Here is a 25,397-nt window from a genome sequence, read left to right on the forward strand (position 1 = left end):
TTCAATTATTTTCATAAATAATAAAATTCTTCGAAGGATAAAATTTTAGTTAAATTGGTCTATAAAATTTGCAAGAATCAAATTATTAGCCTAAATAATAAAATTCTCCGCAGAAATTGAATTATTTGCAAAAAATTTTAATAAAATTCTTCTCAGAAATTTAATTACTTTCAATACAATTTTAATTATATTCATCGATTAAATTTGCAAGAATTCAATTATTTTCTTAAATAATACAATTCTTCGCAGGATTTCAATTATTTTAATTTCTAAATTCAATTTAATTAAAAGATTTAAATTCAATTATTTTATAGAATTTTTAACTCATTCTTCTATAAATAAATTGTTTTTAATAATTTTTTAAAAAATTTTGCAAATTTTTTTATACCAATTTAATTAAGATTGTATTGAAAATAATCCATTTTCTGTGAAGAATTTTAATATTCATGAAAATAATTGAAATCCTATGGAGAATTTTATTATTTAAGAAAATTATTTATTGAAGTCTTGCAAATTTTATGGATCAATTTAATTAAAATTCTATTGAAAATAATTCAAATCCTCTAAAGAATTTTAATTCTTATGAAAATATTTATGATAAATTCACTTAAAATATTTCAATTCAATTATTTTCTAGAATTTTTATTTCATACTTCTCTAAATAAATTATTTTTAATAATTTTTTCGAAATTCCTTTAAGAATTTAATTTTAAGATTCAATTCAATTGACCATAAATTAACTTATACCTAGTGAAGAATATTATTAATTAAGAAAATATTTGAGTTCTTGCAAATTTGATCGACCAATTTAATTACAATTGTATAGGAAATAATTCAATTCTTGTGAAGAATTTTAAAATATTTATGAAAAACATTTAAATCCTGCGAAGAATTTTATTAATATTTTTTGAAAATAATTAAATTTCTGTGAAGAATTTTATTATGTATGAAAATAATTGAATTCTTGCAAATTTTATCGATCAATTTAATTAAAATTCTATTGAAAATAATTCAAATTCTCTAAAGAATTTTAATTCTTATGAAAATAATTATGATAAATTCACTTAAAATATTTCAATTCAATTATTTTCTAGAATTTTTATGTCTACTTCTCTAAATAAATTATTTTTAATAATTTTTTAGAAATACCTTTGAAAAGTTAATTTTAATACTCAAATGAACCGAAATATTTCTATTCCAATTCAATTATTTTCTAGGGCTTTTGAGTCAAATTCTTCTCTAAATAAATTATTTTCAATAATTATCTAGAAATTTCTTTAAAAATTCAATTTCATGATTCAATTCAATTAAAATATTTCAATTCAGTTATTTTTTTAAATTTTTTACTTACTATTTTCTATTAATTAATTTTTTTGAAAATTTTCTTTGAGAATTCTATTTCAGGATTCAATTATTAAATTGAAATATTTAAATTAAATTATTTTCTAGAGTTTTTGACGAAAATTCTTCTCTAAATTAATTATTTTTAATATTTTTTGCTTCCTCGTGAGGAAGCTTTGTAGTCATTTATAATTTACAAAATTTTTAAAAATCCTTTTAACAAATTTTCTTCTACATATATAGGACTATGTTATATATAAGACCCTGAACAATTGTCCGGATGCATGTGTGTATGTGTGTGTGTGGATCCCGATTTTTGTGAACACGATAACTCGAAGAGGTTTTAACGAATTTGGCTAAAATTTACCAGGTATATTTATCATAAAAATATCTCGAAATGGATTGATAGACTTTGAAAAATCCTCATAAAAAAGCTTTTTTTTACTTTTTTCTAAAAAAAATTTTTTTTCAAAAATTTTCTTTTAAGTTGGTTATTGAAGTTAATATGTAATAAAATCTTATTCTTTGCATCAAGACGAATCGATTGGTCTATACAAAGTATAAATTGTATGAGAATTTATAGAGTTAATGACAATAAAACTAAAAAATTCGCATTTTTATCAAAAAATGATCTTTCATTTTTCCTTGAACATTAAATTACACATGAAACATAAACTAGTTTCTTCACAAACAATATTCGTTACTTATTATTATCATATTATCATGTTTATTTACTTTGTCAATTTTCTCATTTGTTGTAAAATTTATTACCCTAAAGTATAACGTATATTCTCAACTTTGTAAAAATTCATTCTTTGCTTTTATAATAACGGTGTTTTAAAAAACAAACCGAAGTAACCTTGTTTTTCTTACTCTTTTTAATAATTTCCTACAAGTTCAGTTCTTAGAAATTTGTTAAAACGTACTTTTTAGTGTGTTGCTCAATAACATTATTTGTCATTCACATTAACTTCAATAAACAAAAATGCTATTATCATTATTATAAGTAATCAAAAGTAAGATGAAGATTTCAAGATTTCAAGATACAAAGGTTTAAACAAGACCTTATTTTTTATGAGAATTTAAAACTAAAACTCAAGAAAATTTTAACAACATTATTTTCTCTTTTCCGTCATACTGTATTTTCTCGAAAAATATGAAAATGCTAATGAAAATAATTATCATCATTGAATTAATAATTTTTAACAAAGCAAATGTAGCAGACACTGCAAAGTGGATTGAGATATTTACTAAAAGTGCTGAAAACGATCGAGATATTAATCAGGTAATATTTTTCATAAACGAGAAAAAAGTGACATCGAATCAAATATTCGACAAACTAATAACGAAACTTTCGAAAAATGTCCCCCTCCGAGAAATTTTTATCCCAAACACTGAAAAACTCACAGACTTTGACTTAATTAGATACAATCCTGGAAATTCGCTATTTATTCTTACTAATTCTAAAAAAGATGTTAATTTTACTCGCTCGATCAACTACTTAAATGAACTATCAGAAGCGAAACGACGACCAAAATGTCTGCTACTCGCATTCTACAAAATTGAGAATTATCGCCTATTTTTCCAAAATCTCTGGACTCGTCAATTTCTAGATGTCACTATCATTGAAATTGGTAGATCTCTTCTTCCAAAAACCAAATTCATTTTACAAAATGAGTACGACTTGGAATTTAATGTCATCTTCTACAATCCTTTCTTGAAATCGATTACAATCGAAGAAGCTTCTGCAAATACTGTTTGGTTTCCAGACAAACTGAAAAATATGCACGGTTATCCAGTAGTTGTTAGTTTACTCAACGCCCCTCCGGACGTATTTCAATCCCGCGATCCAAAAAAAAAAATTTTTGGCTTGACCGTCACAAAAGTAGAAACTATGGCGAAGATTATAAATTTCACTATTGTCAAATGGCCCTTCACAGCTTGGGGAATACTGACATGTAAAAAAGAAGGCAGTACTCTTATTGGTCTAGCACTCATCACAAACGAACTCGATATATTGGGAAAAGAAGACAGTATTAACTTCTGTAATAGAAAAAATGCAGAGTTTAGTAAAAGTTTACAAACAAGACAAATCGGAATGGTGGTGCCGCTGATAAAAAAAGAAGCAGCCTCCATAAAATTCCAATGGCAGAAAAAGAATGTACTCTCCGTAATAATACTACCTCTCACCTTTTTGATTATTTCCCGCTTTCTTAGCTTCACTCCAAAAAAATGGAAAATACATTACATGTTTCAACTAATACTAGGAAATGTCCTACCAGAAGAGCCAGAAAAAACAGTCGAGAGAATAATATTCGTCTCCTTTCTAATCGGATGTTTAATTTTTTCCTCTGACATCTTCACAGCAATACATCAAGTTCAAATAGAAACGGAATCATCATATAAATTCGAAACTTTAGAAGACGTTCTCGCCTCGAATGTTCAGATAATGATTAAGAAGAACTATTATTTCATGATGAACAACACTGACGATGTTGTTTTGCAAAAAATTTTGAACAAAACGGATTGGATGACTTTCCAACAAGATGAATGTGTGGAGCGTGTATTGAAATACAAAAATTTGACTTGTATTCTTGAAGTTCCACGAGCGGAATTACAACTTCGGAATATAAGAGACACATGTGGAGGACCGCTCGTAAAGATAATTATTGATAAATTCCCATCCGATTCTGGAGCTACTGTACTTGGTGCCGGTGTTCCTTACGCTGCACGTTTTGATCAAGTAATTCAAAGAGTTATCGATTCCGGTATCAAGGAAAAATGGCTGGAACCATATTCACCGAAGAAACTTTCCTTTTCCCAAACTAGCAAATCCTGCACTGAGAATAAAATGGAATCTGTAATAACAATGCATCAATTATTAACGATTCTAGTCATTGGTTACTCTTCTTCGATTATCATTTTTATTTTAGAATTAATTAAACCGAAATTAGAGGAGGTGCAGGATCAGTTCAATCAATACTCCTAATATACTAAAAAATATTAAATTTTCTTCTTTATTTGTTATTCGAATTCTAATTGTACTTTCATCGTTGCCTATTTTTGAAAACAATTAAATTCTTTCCAGAAACTTAATTAAATTTATAATTTGAAATAATTTAATTCTTATGAAGAATTTGATTGTTTATAAAAATAATTCAATTCTTGTGAAAAATTTTATTATTTGGGAAAATAATTAAATGCTTGTTAAGGATGTTATTAAACTTTTAAAAATAATTGAATTATTGCGAAGAATGTTATTACTTATGAAAGTAATTGAATATTCATGAACAATTTTATTAAACTTCTCAGAAATAATTGGAATTCTTGTAAAGAAATTTATTATTTAGGGGAGAGTGGGGCAAAGGCGCTAGGTTTACATTTATCGATGTATATTTTTTAAATTAAGCAATTAATTTATGCGGTCTTTGTTTTTCATTAATCTAAAACTAATCAACAAGAAATTTTAATAGTTGTTATTTAGTATATTATAATTATAAATACATTATTTAATGAAATTTAAAAACAATGCAAAAAATGCCTTTGCCCCACACACTGGGGCAGCGACGTTTTCGCTTATACACTCAAATCTCGCTATAACGACCTTCTCTATAACGAGGGCTCTGTCTCTCGGTATAGCGAGAAAAATTTCCTTCCTATTACCCCCACTATTTATAAACAAATGCACATTCTGTTGATTTAAATTTGGTTAAAATCAATTTTATTTATATCACAATGAGCATAAAAAGTCACTTCTTTTTTTAAATTATATCCATGAGTCGAATATCTTCCAAATTTTAGCTTATATAAATTTTCTGTATGTTGAAGTTCAAATTAAACTAGGTTACGTTTGTAATTTTGACATTACGTAGATTGTAAACCCAAAAAAAATGAATGAAGAATCTTAAAAGTGGAGATTTTTCATTTCTCCTTGCGCTCGTAATAGAGGGAGACTTGACTCCCGAACTTCTCGTTATAGCGAGATTCGAGTGTATTTCTAAAAGAAAGCATTTATAAGCCTTAAAAAAATTAACAAGTGATGTTTATTAGTATAATATTTACGAAACATAAGGTTAACAACATATTATTAAAAGAATTAAACTATTTAAATAAAAAATATAAACTTTTAGTGATTTTAACCTTATATTGTGAATTAATACATAGAAAATTCGAATATTCAACTGTTTTTAACCAAATTATGTTCAATATTGCCATTGCCCCACATAACAAACTTTTTTTTTACTTTAAATTTAAAATATTTAGATACAAAATTAAACTAAAACACCACGCCAGTTGTGTAGAGAAATATTTAATTTATTTACATGTTACGTTTTTAAAAATTAAATACTTAAACTTATGTTTTAAAAAATAAAAGTTTGTTCAGTAAAATTAACATTTAATTTTTGCAAAACAATTTTTTTGTTATATTTCTTTAAATATTTGATATTTTTAGGTTTTTCTTTTTTTAATCAATTGGTCTGATTGCATTGCAACTTAATTTTTAATACCAATTGGAATAGACAGAAAATAAAGGAGATATTTTAAAAAACGTCTTTGCCCCGCATAGCGCCTTTGCCCCACTCTCCCCTACGAAAATAATTGAATTCCAACAAAGAATTTTATTAAACTTTTCAAAAATAATTGAATTCTTTCTAGAAGAATTTTATTATATAAGAAAATAATTAAATTTCTGCAAAGAATTCTATGTTTATGAAAATAATTGAATTCTTGCAAAAAATTTTATTATTTGGGTGATTAAAATTAAAATGTCATTTTTGATCCTACTGACACACAAAAAACCCAGTCTCATTTTTGTTGCATCTCAAAATGAGACTATGTTAAACGCCATAGAACATGGCGCCACCTAAGAGTCTCATTTTTGTTGCAACTCAAAATGAGTAGCGTACGCTACTCATTTTGAGACTAGATTTCTTCAGTGAACTTTGATTTTTCGATGTTGGATTTTGAACTTAACAATACTCTATTTTGGTTGACTAGAATATTTAATGGACAAAAATAATAGTGGTCGAGCAGGTGAAAGGAAATTTTAATTTTCACCAGGTGAAAAACGACAGGCAGAAATGATAAGAAATTTTCTGTTTTCGTTTATTCTTTTCTCAAATAAATTCTTACAACTTTAAAAAGTTAAAATATTTCCAATTACAATAATAAATGTTTCAACATGACTTAAAAAATATTTGTAATGAGTTCTGCCATAAATTATATACTTTTGAAGACCAAAAAAACATATGAACATTGAGGGACACCACTGACATTTTTGAAAGATTTCACTGATAATATTTTTTGAATAGTGAGAATAAAATCAGCTTTATAATCAATTATAAAGGAGTAAATTTAACACAAATTTATTAAAAATAAAATAATAAGCTGCAAGAAACAGAATTTTGAGGGGACACCACTGACATAGTGTGCTCGACAAACTGATACTTGCTTTCTGCCACCAACCGTACAAGTTATAGATGTGATAGAATGATGTAATCTTTTTTCTTTAACAAGCTATACATATCACCAATACTATTAACGCTTAATAAGGCAATTATCTGCACTAGGTTATTTAAATATCAGGTATGATACTCAAAATTTTCGATAATTACTTAAAAATATGAAACTTACGGACAGGCGATTTTGATTTTTTTTTCTAGCACTGGATCAAAATTATTCTGTTAGCATAATTACTATGTAAAAATATAGACTCTTACCTGTACAACATAATTTTTCTGGTACTAAAAATGTGAGAAACAAAATTTTTATTATTAGGTAAAGTTCTGATTTCTTAAGTGCGGACAAGGGACACCACTGACATTTTGCTTCTAATTCTTCTGCCAAATTTTTTCAGAGAATTTCTAGCGACTAAGAATTAATAATTTAAGTAGAAGGAGTGATTAAGAAAATAAATTGACTTACAAAACTTTTATATATGAACTAGTATTCCAAATTTTTGGGCAGGACATGAAAATGACATTTTAATTTTAATCACCCATTTATGAAAATAATTCAATTTTTTCAAAGAATTTTATTAAAAATTTTGAAAATAAAAAATAGTAACATTAATAAATTATTTAATTAGTCAATAAGAGAATATTATATTAATTTTGAATCAGAAATTATTAAGAAATTGAATTTGTTATTTAAAAAATAAAAAATTTCGTACATTTTTCGACTGTAAAAAAATAATAAAATTTCCTTGTCTACTCTACAATATTATTTTTCGTTTTCAATTTCGTCAATAATTTAGAAATGAATATTTCAATTCAACAATATTGTCTAGAATTTGAACTAAAATTCTTCTCTAAATCAATTACTGTTAGTAATTTTTTTGTAATTGCTTTGAGAATTCAATTTCAAGATTCAATTCAATTAATTAATTTATATAAGATAATAATTGATTTCCTGCAAAAAATTTTATTATTTATGAAAATAATTTAATTCTTTCAACGAATTTTATTAAAAATTTTGAAAGTAATAAATAGTAACATTAATGAATTATTTAATAATTTAATAAGGGGATTTTATAAATTTTGAATCGGAAATTATTTAAAAATTAAAAATTTAGTACATTTTTTTACTGTAATAAAAAAAACAATAAAAGTTCCTTTTCCACTTTAAAATATTATTTTTCGTTTTCGATTTGTCAGTACACGTTACATAAGTAATTTTAGTTTTCGAAAAAATATATTGAATTTACTCCTACAACTAGTATTACTTTATTAGCATAAACATTCTATTTGAGCAAAAAATACACAATTGCCTTTGAAAAATTTTCTCCACATTTTATCAATATTTTATAGTCCAGTCCAGTTAATTTAGTTAAAAAGTATACTTTGTGTGATAATAAATTTTTGAACTGTCTTAATTGTGTCTTAATTCTCAATTGTGAATTTAATTTTAAGTAAATTTTTTAACTGTCAATGCCTTTTTGTGCATTTAATTTTAATTATATTATACTAATATTGTAAATTTTAGTTTCAAAAATGTTAATGAAACTAATTATTAATTTTGGACTGTTAATGATAACGAGTCCAGAAATAAGAGCTAACGATGAAAAATGGTTAGAAAATCTGTCTAAAAGTGTTCAAAATTATCGCGAAATTTATCAACTGATATTTTTTATCGACAACGAAACAGTGAGAAAGAATCAATTCTTTGACAATTTACTCAAGAAATTTTCAGAAAGTACAACACTAGAAAAAATGATCACAAAACACTCTGCAAAACCAACAAAACTTGATCTAATAACTTATAATCCTAGGATTTCTCTATTCATTCTCATCAATTCGGAAAGTGATCCAGAATTCACAACTTCGATAGATTTCCTAAACGAACTATCAGGCTTGAAACATAGACCAAAATGTTTAATGTTCGTACTAAAAAAACTTGAAGACTATTCAAAATTTTTCGAAAATCTCTGGAAAGATCAATTTCTAGATGCCACTTTAATCGAAATTGGAAAAACTGACACTGCAACTACTTTGAATTTTCAAGAGAGAAATTATACGAAAGTTGTTCAGTACAATCCTTTCTCGAAATCGATTACAATTGAAGAAGCTTCGGCAAAAACTGTTTGGTTTCCTGACAAACTGAAAAATATGCACGGCTATCCACTGACAGTAAGTTTACTGCACGCTCCTCCTGACGTATTCGTTCCAAAGAATCCCTCAGAAGAAATCTATGGCCTAGGAGTCATGAAGATAGAGGCTTTGAAAAAAGTCATGAATTTCACGACTATCGTCTCAAAAAGATCTTGGGGTAAATTTTCCTGTTGGAAGGAAGGCAGCACAGGAATAAGTCTCGCCATCCTTGTCAACGAAATCCAAATCACCGGTTTCGAGGGCTCAATAGCATTTTGTAACGATAATCCCATTGGGCTGAGTAAAAGTCTACGATCGAGGCAAGTCGGAATGGTCGTCCCTCTAATGAAAAATGACATCGAAACCATCAAATTTCAATGGCAAATAAAGAATATCCTCATAGTGCTGATTTTGCCCCTCATCTTTTGGCTTATTGCAAAATTTTTGTATTTTTTCCCCGAAAAATGGAAACTCCACTACATGTTTCAAATAACTTTGGGAAATGTCGTACCACAGGAACCGGAAACAACCATCGAGAGAATTATCTTCGCCGCATTTCTCATCGGCTGCTTCATGTTCTCCTCGGAAATCTACACGGCTATCAATCAAGTCCAACTGGAGACGAAATCATCCTTTAAATTCGAAACTCTAGACGACGTTCTCACCTCAAATGTCCAGGTGATGATTGACAAGAACTATTTTATTCAGGTGAACACGACCGATGATGTTGTTTTGCAGGAAATATTGAAGAAATCCATCCTGATGCTTTTTCAACAAGAAGAATGTTTGGAATTGTTGATGAAATACAAAAATTTGACGTGTATTGTGGAAGTTCCAAGAGCGGAGTTACAGCTTCGGAGAAGAAGAAATAAATGTGGAGGACCGGTGGTGAAATTTCTTAACGATAAATTTCCTTCTGATTCTGGATCAACGAAACTTGGCGCAGGTGTTCCTTATGTCAATCGTTTTGATCAGGTGATTCAAAGAATTATCGATTCCGGTCTGAGAGAGAAGTGGATGGAACCGTATTCTGTGAGAAGAAATTCTCATGTTGATAAATCTTGTACAACAAATCCAATGGAATCGGTTATGACTACACGGCAATTAGTACCTCTACTTTGCGCTGGATTCGCCTGTTCGACTCTTATGTTCATTTTTGAATTATTTTATCATTTCCAGAACAAAAGAAAATTTTGAATTAAAATTAATGGAAAATTTAAAAAAATGAATATCATTAACTCGACGAAAAGAAAATAACAATACACTATACAAGAAAATAAATACTCGACAAAAAGAAAATTACAATTCACTATACGATAAAATACAATAATACAATAGAATCAGGAAAAAACAAAATTAAACCCTGTTGGATTACGACAAGAAATTACTTTTGTTTTTTCCTGATTTCCACATTGAAATCAGGATTTCTATAGAATTTTGACTTTTTCCTTGACACTAAAAAATATTCTGACTCACTCCAAATAAACAATTAGACCCACAAAACAAATATTTTTGATACATTCGTGAATATCTTTAATTGTAAAATTATTGGAAACATCAATTTTTTTAAAATAAATATTTAATAATAATTATATTACTTATTAATTAATTAATTAATTATTAATTAATATTTAATTAATATTTAATTTTAATAAATATTTAATCATTATTACTATTTTTCCAAAAGAATTAAGATTTTCAAAAATTTTGTAATTTCAAATTTTTGAAATTCAAGAAATTCCGAAAATTCCTACAGTAACTTCTCCAAAATTGTTTTCATGATTTCAATTTAATTAGCTTCTAGAATTTTTAACTGAAATTCTTTTCTAAATCAATTATTTTTAATAATTTTTTTGTAATTTCTTTGAGAATACAATTTCAAGATTCAATTCATTTAAAATTATTTTCAATTCAATTATTTTCTAACATTTTTTTTCAACGATATTTTACTAAATTAATTATTTTTAATAATTTTTGAGAATTCAATTTAAAGATTCAGTTTAATTAAAATATTTCAATTTAATTATTTTTAATAATTTTTCGGAAATTTCTACGAAAATTTAATTTCAAAATATAATTGAAAGATTTCAATTAAATTATTTTCTAGAGTTTTCGAATAAAATTCTTCTCCAAATTAATTCCAAATTGATTAATTAATTAATCTCAAATTCTTTTTTAAATCAATTATTTTAAATTATTTTTTAGAAATTTCTTTCAGAATTCAATTTCAAAATTTAATTACAAGATTTCAATTTAATTATTTTTTTAAAGTTTTTGACTAAATTTTTGGAATCAATTGCTTTAGAATTCTTTCAAAATTTCGATTTTTTTGGCAATGAAGAAAAGAAGATGAGAGAAATTATTTTAGGGGATTTAGATTATTTCAATAATTTCTGTATAAAAAAAAGGAAAAAAGACAACTAACAATGATCCTTGACTTTAGTAAAACAACAAACAATTTTCGAAACAAATATTGTTACACACCTACTGTTAAATTTTCCATTTTCCTTATTTTTATTCCTTAAAAAACATGTTTTCTAAACTACGACGGTAAATATATTTAATCGAACTCTGAAATTAGCAATAATTTTCAAAAACTTAAACTATTTATGTAAGAAAAATAAGAAATTACTCCGACAAATATTTTTATGTCAATTTCAAACATTTTTCTTCCTTAGTTCAATCAAGTCGATGAAGTTAAAAAGTACTCACAAATTTGGATGTTAAAATATAATTTTTCATAAATTCCGATTGATTCTCAATTCAATATAAAAATTTTCGACTACTTAAAATTTTTGAGACAAAATTTCTGATTGCAAACTAATGAGAAAATGTCGATGAAATTAACGATCAGTATAGGATTAATAATTCTCAACCATCCAGAATTATTAGCTCATGACACAAACTGGATTTCAACCTTCGCTAAAAGTGTCCAAAATGATCGAAATATTTATCAAGTAATATTTTTCATCGACGAGAAAACGGTACAATACAATTTAATTTTCGAAAATCTAATTACGACGGTGTCGAAAAATATCCCAATCCTAGAAATGAACACACCAATCAATGAAAAACCTACGAAATTGGATATTATTAGATACAAACCAAGAGTCTCTTTATTTATTCTCACAAATTCAGACAAAGATCCCGAACTCACTCGAAAAATCGACTTCTTAACTAAACTATCAGAAGAAAGACGGAGACCAAAATGCTTTCTACTTCTTTTCCACAAGATCGAAAATTATCAAAAATTCTTCGAGAAACTCTGGAGTAGCCAATTTCTCGATTTTACTCTAATCGAAATCGAAACAATACGAATTAGAAATGATAAGAAGAAAACTGACACAAAATTTACTATTGTTTACTATAATCCTTTCTCAAAAACAATTACCAATGAAAATGTTTCTTCAAAAACTGTTTGGTTTCCGGAAAAAATGAAAAATTTCCACGGTTATCCAATAGTAGCGAGTTTACTCCACGCACCTCCGGATGTAATTATCACAGAAAGTCCAAAAAGACAGATGTCTGGTTTGGGCATCAATAAAATAAACGTTTTGCAAGAAATTATGAATTTCACGCTTGTGGAATCGACAATCGCCGATTGGGGAATTTTGACATGCAAAAAGGAAGGAAGCGCTGGTCTTGGCTTAGCAATCTACACAAACGAAATTCAAATAATGGGTATGGAAGTATCGATAGCATTCTGTGACGTAAATCCAATCGAACTTAGCAAAAGTTTAAGATCAAGACAAATTGGCCTAGTCGTGCCCCTCATTAAAACACATGCCGACTCTACAAAATTCCAATGGCAGATAAAAAGTATTCTCCTAGTAATGATATTACCCCTATTCCTTTGCGGTATATCCAGACTCTTTGAATTCCCCCGAAAAAAGTGGAAAGTCCACTACATGTTGCAAATAACTTTAGGCAATGTTGTACCACAGGAACCGGAAACAACTATCGAGAGAATTATCTATGCCGCATTTCTCATCGGCTGCTTCATGTTCTCCTCGGAAATCTACACGGCTATCAATCAAGTTCAACTGGAGACGAAATCCTCCTTTAAATTCGAAACACTAGACGATGTTTTAGCCTCTGATGTGCAGATCCTCATTGACAAAAACTACTATTTTATGATGAACAACACTGACGATGTTGTTTTGCAAAAAATTTTGAACAAAACGGATTGGATGACTTTCCAACAAGATGAATGTGTGGAGCGTGTATTGAAATACAAAAATTTGACTTGTATATTAGAAGTTCCAAGAGCTGAGTTACAACTTCGGGATAGAAAGGACAAATGCGGAGGTCCGCTGGTCAAGTTTCTTAATAATAAATTTCCCTTCGATTCCGGATCTACGCAACTTGCTACAGGTGTTCCTTACACGAGACGTTTCGATCAAATAATTCAGAGAATCATCGATTCTGGTATCAAGGAAAAATGGATGGAAGTTTATTTTCCCAAGAAGACTTCTTCCCATCAAGTAGATAAATCATGCTCTTCGAATGAACCAGAACCTGTCATGGCCATACATCAAATCATTCTTATTCTTATCACTGGATTCACCTCCTCGTCTGTAACATTCATTATCGAATTACTAATATATCACATATTGAGAAAGGAAATATAAAATTCTAATTTCTTCAAGTTAATAAAAATCTAGAAATTAAATTTTTTCCCTTTCACCCAAAAACCAGAATTTATTTTTTTCCTTCACATTTTTTATCCGTCAGCAGAATTTCTTTCTTTCGAGTATTATTTTATGTAAAATGTAATAATTCCCATACAAACATTTGATTATCCATATTCACAAACAATTTTTTATACAAACAAATAAACACTACTTGTGCAAAATAAAAATTGATCTAGAAAATATACATCTACTTTTAACAATATTTCATATACGTTCAGTTGAGTAGTATTTATCAAAAAATACATCAGTTAACATGATACTTTAATATTAATTTCCGAACAATTTATTGTTTTAATTCAACAAGGTCAATTTGTATTTTGACTTAATGCTAAAAATTATATTAATAAAAAAAAGTAATTAACTTTAGCATTTAAATTACTTTAGAAATTAATTTACTTTAGTAATTAAATTGCTTTAGTAACTAAAAAACTTTAGAAATTAATTTAATTTAGTAATGAAATTATTTTATAAATTTAAATTCGAATTCCCAGTTTAATATGTTAGTATTAAAATTAATAATTATTGTCATTGGATTAATAATTATCAACAAAGCGGAAATAGCGGATGCTAAAATAAAATGGATTGAGTATTTTGTCAGAAGTGTACAAAATGATCGAGATATTTACCAAGTAATATTTTTCATGGATGAAGAAGAAATGATAAAATCTAATGAAATTTCCAATAAACTTTTTGTTCAACTAACTAGAAACGTTCCACTCCTAAAAATTCGCACACCAAACATTAACAAACCTACACACTCCGATTTCATTACATTCAATCCTCGGATTTCGTTATTTATTTTTACGATTTCCGAAAATTATTGGAAATTTTCTCAAACAATCGACTTTCTGATTAAACTATCAGAAGCTCAACGTAGACCAAAATGTCTTCTACTTCTACTCCACAAGATGGAAAATTATCTTGAATTTTTCCAAAAACAGTGGACTAATCAATTCCTGGATGTCACCGTCATTGAAATTGAAAGAACATTAATAAAAAATACTGCTATGAACATTCAGAAAGTCTTTTTTCAGGGCAAAGATTCTTATTCCAACTGTAAGGTAGTTCATTACAATCCTTTCCTAAAGTCAATTACAATTCAAACAGCTTTGGCAAAAATTGTTTGGTTTCCGGACAAATTGAAAAATATGTACGGTTATCCAGTAGTTGCAAGTTTACTCAACGCTCCTCCTGACGTATTTCAATCACGTGATCCATCGAAAGAGACTTATGATCTAGGAGTCACGAAAATAATGACTTTTCAGGAAGTGATGAATTTTACACTCAAAACATCAAGAATTTCTCTTTGGGGAATTGTGACATGCTCACCGGTAGAAAGTTTGGTTTGATGCTCGCTTTAGCAACCAATCAAGTACAGATGATGGGTCTCGAATCAGCTGTAGGATTTTGTAACAGAAAAGGCCATGAGTTCAGTAAGAGTTTGAAATCAAAACAATTTGGAATGGCAGTTCCTGTAATAAGGAAACAACTCTCCTCTTCCAAGTCCCAATGTCAAATAAGAAATATTCTATTAGTCTTCATTTTGTCCCTTTTCCTCTGGATTTTATCCCGACTCTTGCTCTTCACTCCAAAAAAATGGAAAATACACTACATGTTTCAAATAACTCTCGGAAATGTCCTACCAGAAGAACCACAGGTACAAGTGGAGAGAATAATTTTCCTCGCAGCTCTTATTGGCTGCTTCATGTTCTCCTCGGAAATCTACACTGCTATCAATCAAGTCCAACTGGAAACGAAAACTTCCTACAAATTCGAAACATTAGAGGATGTTCTTCACCTTGAACGTGTTTCTGCACCTCGAACGTGCAGATAATGATAAAATAGAACAACTTCGTTCAAATGAATGACACCGATGATATTGTTTTGCAAAAAATTTTGAAGAAAATCGACTGGATGATTTTCCAACAAGAAGATTGCGTGGAGCATATAATAAAATATAAAAATTTGACTTGTATTCTCGATGTTCCAAGAGCTGAATTGCAACTTCGGAATATAAAAGACAAATGTGGAGGACCGCTAGTAAAATTTCTTATTGACAAATTTCCGTCCGATTCAGGATCTAGTGTTCTTTGTGCCGGTGTTCCTTACGCTAAACGCTTCAATCAAGTAATTCAGAGAGTTATCGATTCTGGTATCAAGGACAAATGGCTAGAATTATATTCTGCAAAGAAGACAATTATTACTCAAGTCAGTCAATCTTGCACGACTTCAACATCAACGGAGAATCACGAATCTGTCATGGCCATACATCAAATCGTTCTTATTCTTTTCATTGGATTCGCCTCCTCGTCTGCAACATTCATTATTGAATTACTAATATATCACTCTTTGAATACGAAAGTGTAAAATTCTATTTTCTTCAAGTTAATAAAAATCTAAAACTTGGCATATTTTTTAATTTTTCTCCTTTCATCCAAAAAAAAATTGACTTTTTTCGATTTCATTTCTAATTATTAGAATTTTTAATAGTTTCAATTCCATTTTTAAGCTATCAGAATTTTCCTTTTTTTAAATATTGTTTCACGTAAAATGTTCTCGTACTTAACGTAAGATTAATTCCATACAAATATTAGAGAGAAATTTTTTTTATTGTCTGTTTTCTACCACGTTGTAGCGAATTATCGATTTCAAGAGTAATAATTTTGTCTTTTAGTTAGTAATTTATATCTTATGAAATTTCTTTATTTACTACAAAAATGGGGGAAAAACGGAAATTGTTACAAAGAACAAACATACGTTAATATTTTCCAACAATTTTTTAAGTAAACAAATAAAAAATACATGTGCAAAATGCAAATTAACTTAAAAATTTTGAAGCTCCTTTAAAAATATTTTAAATATGTTCAGTCCAGTCGTATTGGTCAAGAAGAGCTCAACCAGATCAATTTGTATTTAGCACAAAGAGTTTTTATTTTTGAATTAAGAAACTTTGAAAATAATAATGTGATTAAAAATAATTAAATAGAAAAATCATATTAAAACTGCTAACTACTATTATTTTAAATTAATAAAATTTACAAAGGAATTTAATTATTCTTAAATTATTTGATAAAACTCTTTGCAAGAATTGAATTATTTTCAATACATTAATTTTAAAATTGATAATATTTAAAAAGGAAAATTATTTAAAAAGTTAGGAAACAAAAAAGTAAACAATAACTAACTTCAAGCTACGAACAAATTACTGTAGTACAACGATTATTAATATAAAAAAAGATAGATTAAAATTAAAATTCACAACAAAAATGAAAGTGTTGAAAAAAATAATTATCGTTATCGTATTGATAATTTTTAATAAATCAGGAATAGCAGATGATAAACTAAAATGGATTGCGGATTTTACCAAAAGTGTACAAAATGATCGAGATATTTACCAAGTAATATTTTTCATCGATGAAGAAGAAATCATAAAAACGAATGAAATTTCCAATAAACTTTTTGTTCATCTAACTAAAAACGTTCCACTCCTGAAAATTCTCACACCAAATATTAACAAATCTACAGACTCCGATTTCATTACATTCAATCCTCGGATTTCGCTATTTATTTTTACAATTTCCGAAAATAATAGGAAATTTTTACGAACAATCGAATTTTTAGTGAAACTATCAGAAGCGAAACGTCGACCAAAATGTTTTTTACTTCTATTCCACACCATTAAAAATTATCGACACTTTTTCGAAAATCTCTGGAGTAATATATTTCTAGATGTCACTGTTATTAAAATTAGTAAATCTTGGTCGGAAACTGTATTGAATTTTCAGAATGAAAATAATGTTCATAACAAAAAAAATTTGCATAACAAAAAGAATTTTCTGAATGAAAATTTTCAAAGTCCAGAATTTTCCACCTCGGATTTTAATGTCGTCTATTATAATCCTTTCGTAAAATCGATTACAATAGAAGCTGCTTCTGCAATAACTGTGTGGTTTCCAGACAAACTGAAAAATATGCACGGTTATCCAATAGTTGCGACTTTGCTCAACGCTCCTCCGGACGTATTTCAATCACGTGATCCATCAAAAGAGACTTATGGTATAGGAGTCACGAAAATAAGGACTTGGCAAGAGGTGATGAATTTTACACTCCTAACGTCGCCAATTTTCTTTTGGGGAACTCTGACATGCTCAACTGTAGGAAGTACCGGCGTTAATCTAGCAATGGCAAACAGTGAAATAGAGATAATGGGTCTCGAAGTATCAGTAGGATTCTGTAACAGAAAAGGCCTTGAGTTTAGTAAGAGTTTAAAAAAAATACAATTCGGAATGGCAGTTCCTGTAATAAGGAAACAACTCCCCTCTTCCCAATTCCAATGGCAAATAAAAAGTATTCTTGTAGTCTTTATTTTGCCCTTATTCCTCTGGATTTTATCTCGACTCTTGCTCTTCACTCCAAAAAAATGGAAAATTCACTACATGTTTCAAATAACTCTGGGAAATGTCCTACCGGAAGAACCACAGGTACAAGTGGAGAGAATAATTTTCCTTGCAGCTCTTATTGGCTGCTTCATGTTTTCCTCGGAAATCTACACTGCTATCAATCAAGTCCAACTGGAAAAGAAAACTTCCTACAAATTCGAAACATTAGAGGATGTTCTCTCCTCGAATGTCCAGATAATGGTGAAAAAGAACTACTATATTCAAATGAACAACACCGACGATATCGTTTTGCAGAAAATTTTGAAGAAAGTCGACTGGATGATTTTCCAACAAGAAGAATGCGTGGATCGTGTAATAAAATACAAAAACTTGACTTGTATTCTAGAAGTTCCAAGAGCGGAATTACAACTTCGGAGTAGACGAAACAAATGTGGAGGGCCGCTCGTAAAATTTCTTAACGACAAATTTCCATCCGATTCAGGAGCCACTGCGCTTGGTGCCGGTGTTCCTTATGCCAAACGCTTCGATCAAGTGCTTCAGAGAGTTATTGATTCTGGTATCAAGGAAAAATGGCTAGAACCATATTCTGCAAAGAAGACGACTATTACTCAAGTCAGTAAATCTTGCACGTCTTCTGCACCAACGGAAGATGAGCCCGAGTCTGTCATGTCCGTACGTCAAATCGTTCTTATTCTATTCACAGGATTCGTCTCATCGTCTGTAATATTCATTATCGAATTACTAATATATCACATCTTGAAAAAGAAAATATAAAATGCTAATTTTTTCCTAAAAATAAAATTCTAAATTACAATGTATCATATTTTTAAATTTTTCCCTTTTCATCCATAAAACAGAATTCAATTTTTTCGATACATTTTTTAGCTATCAGCAGAATGATCTTTTTTTTGGAATAATATTATACGAAAGATGTGATAATTTCCATTTAAATATTCGAAAACAAAATTTAACTAAGCCCTTAATATCCCTTAATAATATTGAAGAACATTTTTCCGAATCCATTTGTCCCAATCGCTAAAATTGTCAAGCTATTATTTTCCCAAAGTATACTTTAAGTTTAGTTTACTTTGAAAAAATTATCAGTATTTATTAAGAATGAATTATTTTATTATTATAAATTGGTAGAAACAATTATTAATAAGAAATATTAAATAAAATATAATTTTAAAGTTTACCTGGAAAATAACCTATTTTTGCAAATTTCATTCACTAAATATGAGAAAGAGAAATCATTAAATTGAATAAAACCTTATGAAACTCGCACTTGTCCAATTTTTTTTATTTTTAATTAAGAAATTAAAGTCAGAAAACAATCTCTCATTTATTCTCTTAAAATTTCACTCTCTTCCTTAAAATATTTAATGCCACGTGTTTAAACTAAAAAAATTAAAAAAAATTTTTTTTTTTTGAAAAAAAAATTAAAAAAATTTTTTTTTTGATTTTTTTTCAAAAAGTTTCTTAAATAAATTTTTTGTCGCAAGACTGTAATAATACACTAGGATACTAATTTATAGCTCATTAGGTCAAATAATGTAAAAGTTAGGAAAAAAAAATTTCTTTTTTTTAATTTTTTAGTTTTTCCTTGACAACGCTATGGCCATCATTACATATCAAGTTGTCTATATTTTTCCTGTAATATTCGAGTAAAAATACACCAGCATGCAAAATTTCAGCTCTCCATGTCGAATAGTTTAGAAGTTAAGGGGGGGGGGGAATGGTCACTTTTTATGCATTTTTGGCCAAAAATCTTGTTATTTCCTTGACAACGCTATGCCCATCACGTCCAATCACATTCGCTATATTTTTCCTGTAATCTACGTGTGAAAATACGTATCTGTACCAAATTTGAGCTCTTTAGGTCAAATAGTTTAGCCGCTAGGGGGGGGACACGATTTGGCTACGGACACAAGAGTCTCACCAATAGGGTTCCGCCGATACACCGTAGGTGTACGGAACCCTAAAAATAAGCAATTAAAAGTGGCACTTTTGCTTATTTTCACGATTTTCAAATGTAAATAACTTCTGCCCAGAAAAATGAAAAATTACGAAAATTGGGCAATAATTAATTCATCACTAGATACACTTTTCACTATTTCTATCAGGTTAATACATGTGATTTCTTTGAAACTGAAGTTGGTTCAAAACCTATGTATTAACCTGATAGAAATAGTGAAAAGTTAAAAGTTAATTAATTCGGAAAATAGCTTCGGGACCAAAGAAAATCTTTTTCCAGTGAGTGTATCTAGTGATGAATTAATTATTGCCCTATTTTCGTAATTTTTCATTTTTCTGGGCAGAAGTTATTTACATTTGAAAATCGTGAAAATAAGCAAAGTGCCACTTTTAATTGCTTATCTTTTAATATTTGTGAAGAAAACAGGAAGAAAGTGATAAAAACTAAAAGTTAATCACAGGTACTTTATATTTATTCAATTTATTCAATTTAATGATTTCTCTTTCTCATATTTAGTGAATGAAATTTGCAAAAACAGGTTATTTTCCAGGTAAACTTTAAAATTATTTTTTATTTAATATTTCTTATTAATAATTGTTTCTACCAATTTATAATAATAAAATAATTTATTCTTAATAAATTCTAATAATTTTTTTTACGTTTTTATAGTAAATTATATGTTTTTTAAATATTTTCTAGTAGATGAAAATGTGACAGTTTTTACTACTTCATATACTTTAGATGCTTATTTTACAACAAATATAAAAAATATTTTTAAAAAATTTTTTGTTCGGTGATCCTAATATCTTTAAAATCATTCCTGCAAAATATTACAATTTTTCAAAATTAGTCGGCAACGACTTTAGTCGAAATATAATGGAATGACTTAGTTCGAATGTCGAAAATTCGACATTCGAGTTAGCTTAGTTCGAATGTCGAATATTCGACATTTCGGCGCCCTAAAACCGAACAAAACTCGGTTCGGTTTGAATTTTGCACAGCTCTAATAAAAATACTTTAATTCTTGCAAAGAATTTTATAAAAATTTTGAAATAATTGATTTTTTCAACTAATTTTATACAAATTCTAATTGAAATAATTGAATTCTTGAGAAATTTTTATTATTTATGAAAATATGTAATTGAATTCTTGCAAACGATTTTTTTTAGAATTTTTAAAAATAATTGAATTTTTAAGAAGAAATTTATTACCTTATTAAAAATAATTGAATTCTTGTGATGAATATTGTTATTTATGAAGATAATTGCATTTTGCTAAAAATTGAGCACCTGGATCGTAGAAGGGCAAGTAAATTTTTCTCGGCCGAAATCGAAATCCCCTGGACACTCAAAATTCAACTTCCATTGAATTAATTTTTTTCTTTATTAATGTAAAAAACTTAAAATACAATCTTCTCGGCTCTCGTTTAACGGGCGAATTTTAAGTAACAAAAAACTTTCAGTGAGAAAGTTGTTCATTATGGACCAAAGAAGTTTTCTGGAAAATCACAGGGTTAATAATTAATTAGTGTTGAAATGGTGAATGTTTAAAGTTGATACCGTCTTTCGAAAATTATTATTTATAGAAATAATTGTATTATTGGGAAGAATTTTATTAAAATCTAAAAGAATAATTAAATTATTTTTAAAAAAATAATTAGGTACTATTCTATTCAAAAGAAATGATTTGTTTAAAACAATTTTATTTAAGTATTTGAAAATAATTGAATTCCTGTGAAAAATTCTAATATTCAGGTAAACCCGAAATAACCGAAAATAACAGAGTCTGAACACTGTTTAACTTTTGTTCTCATTAACCGTAAGTTTAATTTTTCTCTATCACATTGAAGTTCCGATACTTGCGCTTTTAAACACTCATTCACTTCAGAGATTTCCATCACCTTACTACCCAGTTCCTTCGTTTGTTGAGCAATATCGTTAAGCTTTAAAGAATTATCATTCATTTTCTTCTGCAATTCAGGAAGGCAGCCAACCTTAAATTTAATCTCAGAAAGATCAGCATTTAGATCCCCCTGTTCTTTCCTAAGAGCAGACATTTGAGCAGAACAATTAGTAATAGCGGACATAAGCTGCTCAAATTGAGATGAAGAAACTGAAGTAGCACTCTCTGTAGTGTCCATTTGCTGCTCATGAAACCCTAATACTTCCCTTAAGTTGACCCTTTCCAGTTCTTCAGTACATGAGACTAATTCATTTTTATCATTACAAACAAATTTGTCACATTTACGACAATAAGCTGCAGTTTTTATTACATCTTTTTTACATACACAACTGTGGCATTTTTTAAATAATTTAAAGACATTAGGCAACCAAAAACACCAGTGCAAATATTAACGTACTTCTAAACATAGGCAATCCAAAATACAGCACTATATTATAGATAAGGTAGATTTAAAAATAAAATGTTCCACTGATAAGCCAAGATCCACTAATTGCTGTAGATTGTGGATTGTTTTAGTAGATGAGTGCGAAGCCTGTTAATAATTATTTTACTTTATAGTTTCAGATAATTATTTTCTTTTCTCTGTATTTGTTTTTCAATTTTTCTATATGTTTCTTCTCGACTCTGTCAGTAATTTACACTTTATACCAAGAATGAAATTCTTTTTCAAAATATACAGTTAGAAAAAATAAACTACTGAAATTTATCATCACTTTATTGATCATTGAACATTTCACCATTTGTTTAACAATGGTAAATATTTATGCAAGAAAAAAAAACCGAGAAAATTTTTTTTACCCCTTTCAAGAATATTTTTAATAAATTCACTTCCATTGTAGTGAGAACAAAAAAATTGGTGTTACTATAAAATATTTTTAAAAATTATTTTAGAATTCTAAACTTTATAGTTTCTTTATTTTTGACTTCCCACACTAATGAAACAATGTTACTAAAATTAATTGTCTGTCTTGAATTAGCAATGGTGAGCGACGTGATCAGCAGTGAACAAATGAAAATAACAGACGACAAAAAATGGATGCAGAGTTTAACTGAAAGTGTTCAAAAAGATCAAATTCACCAGGTAATAATTTTCATAAATGAAACAAAAGTGACAAAGAATCAAATAGTTGAGAATCTAATAAAAACGCTTTCGAAAAATACCCCAGTCATAGAGATTATCACACCAAACTATGAAATACCGACAGAATTCGATTTTATTAGATACAATCCTAGAGTTTCGTTATTTATTCTCTCGAATTCGGAAAGTGATCTCCAACTCGTTCGAACCATCGATTTCTTAACGAAACTATCAGAAGCGAAACGTCGACCAAAATGTCTCCTGGTTCTATTCCACAAACTTGTAAATTACCAAAAATTTTTCGAAGAACTCTGGCATCGTCAATTCCTCGACATTACACTAATTAATTTCGGACAAAAAATAACAAAAAACACTCTTCATCTTTACAAAATATATTACCCTAATTCTAGGATTCTTCAGTACAACCCCTTTATAAAATTGATCACCAACGAAACTATTTCTTCCAAAATTGTTTGGTTTCCGGACAAACTAAGAAATATGCACGGTTATCAACTAAAAGCAATTTTACTTCACGCCCCTCCGGATGTATTCGAACCAGAGAATAAATCAGAAGAAATTTACGGCTTAGGCACGATGAAAATAAAAACGTGGGAAAAAGTGCTAAACTTCAAAATGGTAAGATCGTCACTTCGAGATTGGGGAAAATTCGGATGTTCAGTTGAAGACAGTACTGGTGTTTGTCTCACAATGTATACAAACGAAGCACAAATATTAGGCGCCGAGGCTCCTGTAGCATTATGCGACGGAAAACCAACCGAACTCGGCAAAAGTGTCCAAGCGAGTAAAATCGGAATGCTCGTACCACTCGTAAAGAAAGATATCGAAATCGACATACTCCAATGGCAAATAAAGAACATATTCATTGTCATGATTTTACCCCTCTTCTTTTGGATAATTTCAAAACTCTTAAATTTTAGTTCCAGCAAATGGAGAATGGAGTACATGTTCCGCATAACATTGGGAAATTACATTCCAGAAGAGCCGGAAAACGAAGTGGAGAGAATAATCTTTTGCGCATTTCTCATCGGATGTTTCATGTTCTCTTCGGAAATCTACACGGCGATAAATCAGGTCCAATTGAAAGCAACATCAGCCTTTAAATTCGAAACTCTAGAGGATGTCATCGACTCGAATGCACAGATATTCATTGACGAGAACTATTTTTTCATGCTGAATACAACTGATGATGTTGTTCTACAACAAATTTTGAAGAAAACTACTTATATGACGTTCTCGCAAGACGACTGCGTGGAGCGTTTATTGGAGTATAAGAATTTAACTTGTATTCTAGAAATACCAAGAGCCGAGTGGCAACTTCGGAGTAGAAGAGACGAATGTGGACGACCGCTTGTCAAATTTCTATTGGATAAATTCTCCTTCGATGCAGGAGCTACGCAACTTGGTGCTGGTGTTCCTTACGCTGAACGCTTCGATCAAGTGATTCAGAGAGTGATTGATTCTGGTATTAGAAACAAGTGGTTGGAACCTTACACTGCAGTGAAGGTTTCATTGGCTCAAGTCGAGAAATCTTGTCATGATGATGAAATGGAATCTGTCATGACGATGCGACAAATACTAGTTGTACTTGCCAGTGGCTTTGGCTCGTCGATTGTAGCTTTCATTTTCGAATTTATCGTACATCGTGCCTCCGAATATAAAGGAAAGGTATTCAGAAGATACTACGAATAAATTCGAATCTGATTTAAAATTTTGCAATTACAGGCTTCACACTCAATAATTAATTTTTTAAAATTATCGAAAAGTAGCTTTAATATACTGAAGAAAGTAGTAAAAAAGTAGCTATTAAAAATAAATTTTAACGAATAAAAAGAAAATTGTTTTCGTCGATTCACAAAAATTAGATTCAGTATTTCCCTGACTGTTTCCTGATTTCAATAAAAAAATAATTATTTTTATTCTAATCCTGATGAGAATTCTAATTCTAAATTTTTAAAGAATTCAATTATTTTCCAAAGTTTTATCCTAAAAAATATTGTATTTAAAAGTAATTTTTAAAAGTAAACAAATAAAATTATTTAATAAAATTTAATTTAAATTGTTCACAGGAATTAAGAAAATAAATTAATAATTTTTCAAAGTAAAAAATTTAAATGTTATTACAGTTTTACAACAATTAAAATTTTCAACGATTTCAATTTAATAATCTTTTAAAATTTAGTTATTTCTAAAAAAATTGTACTATAACGCTTTTAATATTCAATTATTATCTAAAATTTCAACTGAAATTAGTTTTTTAATAAATTCTTATTAGAAAGTTCAACTGAAATTCAACTATTTAAATACAAAAATAAATAATATATTGAATAAGGTAAACGT

General features: G+C 28.5%; 2 protein-coding genes across 3 annotated transcripts in view; one reads left to right on the forward strand and one right to left on the reverse strand.

The window, feature by feature from the left end:
• LOC122497848 (carbohydrate sulfotransferase 4-like) overlaps positions 1 to 25,397 on the reverse strand; it is a 70,833-nt gene that overhangs the window by 18,658 nt on the left and 26,778 nt on the right. The window lies entirely within an intron of this gene.
• Positions 22,763 to 24,755, forward strand: LOC122497846. The gene has a single exon (XM_043605194.1). The coding sequence runs from the start codon at positions 22,905 to 22,907 to the stop codon at positions 24,747 to 24,749; it is 1,845 nt and encodes a 614-aa protein (XP_043461129.1). The 5' UTR covers positions 22,763 to 22,904; the 3' UTR covers positions 24,750 to 24,755.

This window comes from Leptopilina heterotoma, unplaced genomic scaffold (genome assembly GCF_015476425.1).
Source record: "Leptopilina heterotoma isolate Lh14 unplaced genomic scaffold, ASM1547642v1 Lhet_14, whole genome shotgun sequence".
In the NCBI taxonomy this organism is placed as follows: Eukaryota; Metazoa; Arthropoda; class Insecta; order Hymenoptera; family Figitidae; genus Leptopilina; species Leptopilina heterotoma.

Excerpts from the sequence above, each read along its gene's own strand:
- LOC122497846 (XM_043605194.1), top strand. The coding sequence starts at position 22,905 with ATGTTACTAAAATTAATTGTCTGTCTTGAATTAGCAATGGTGAGCGAC.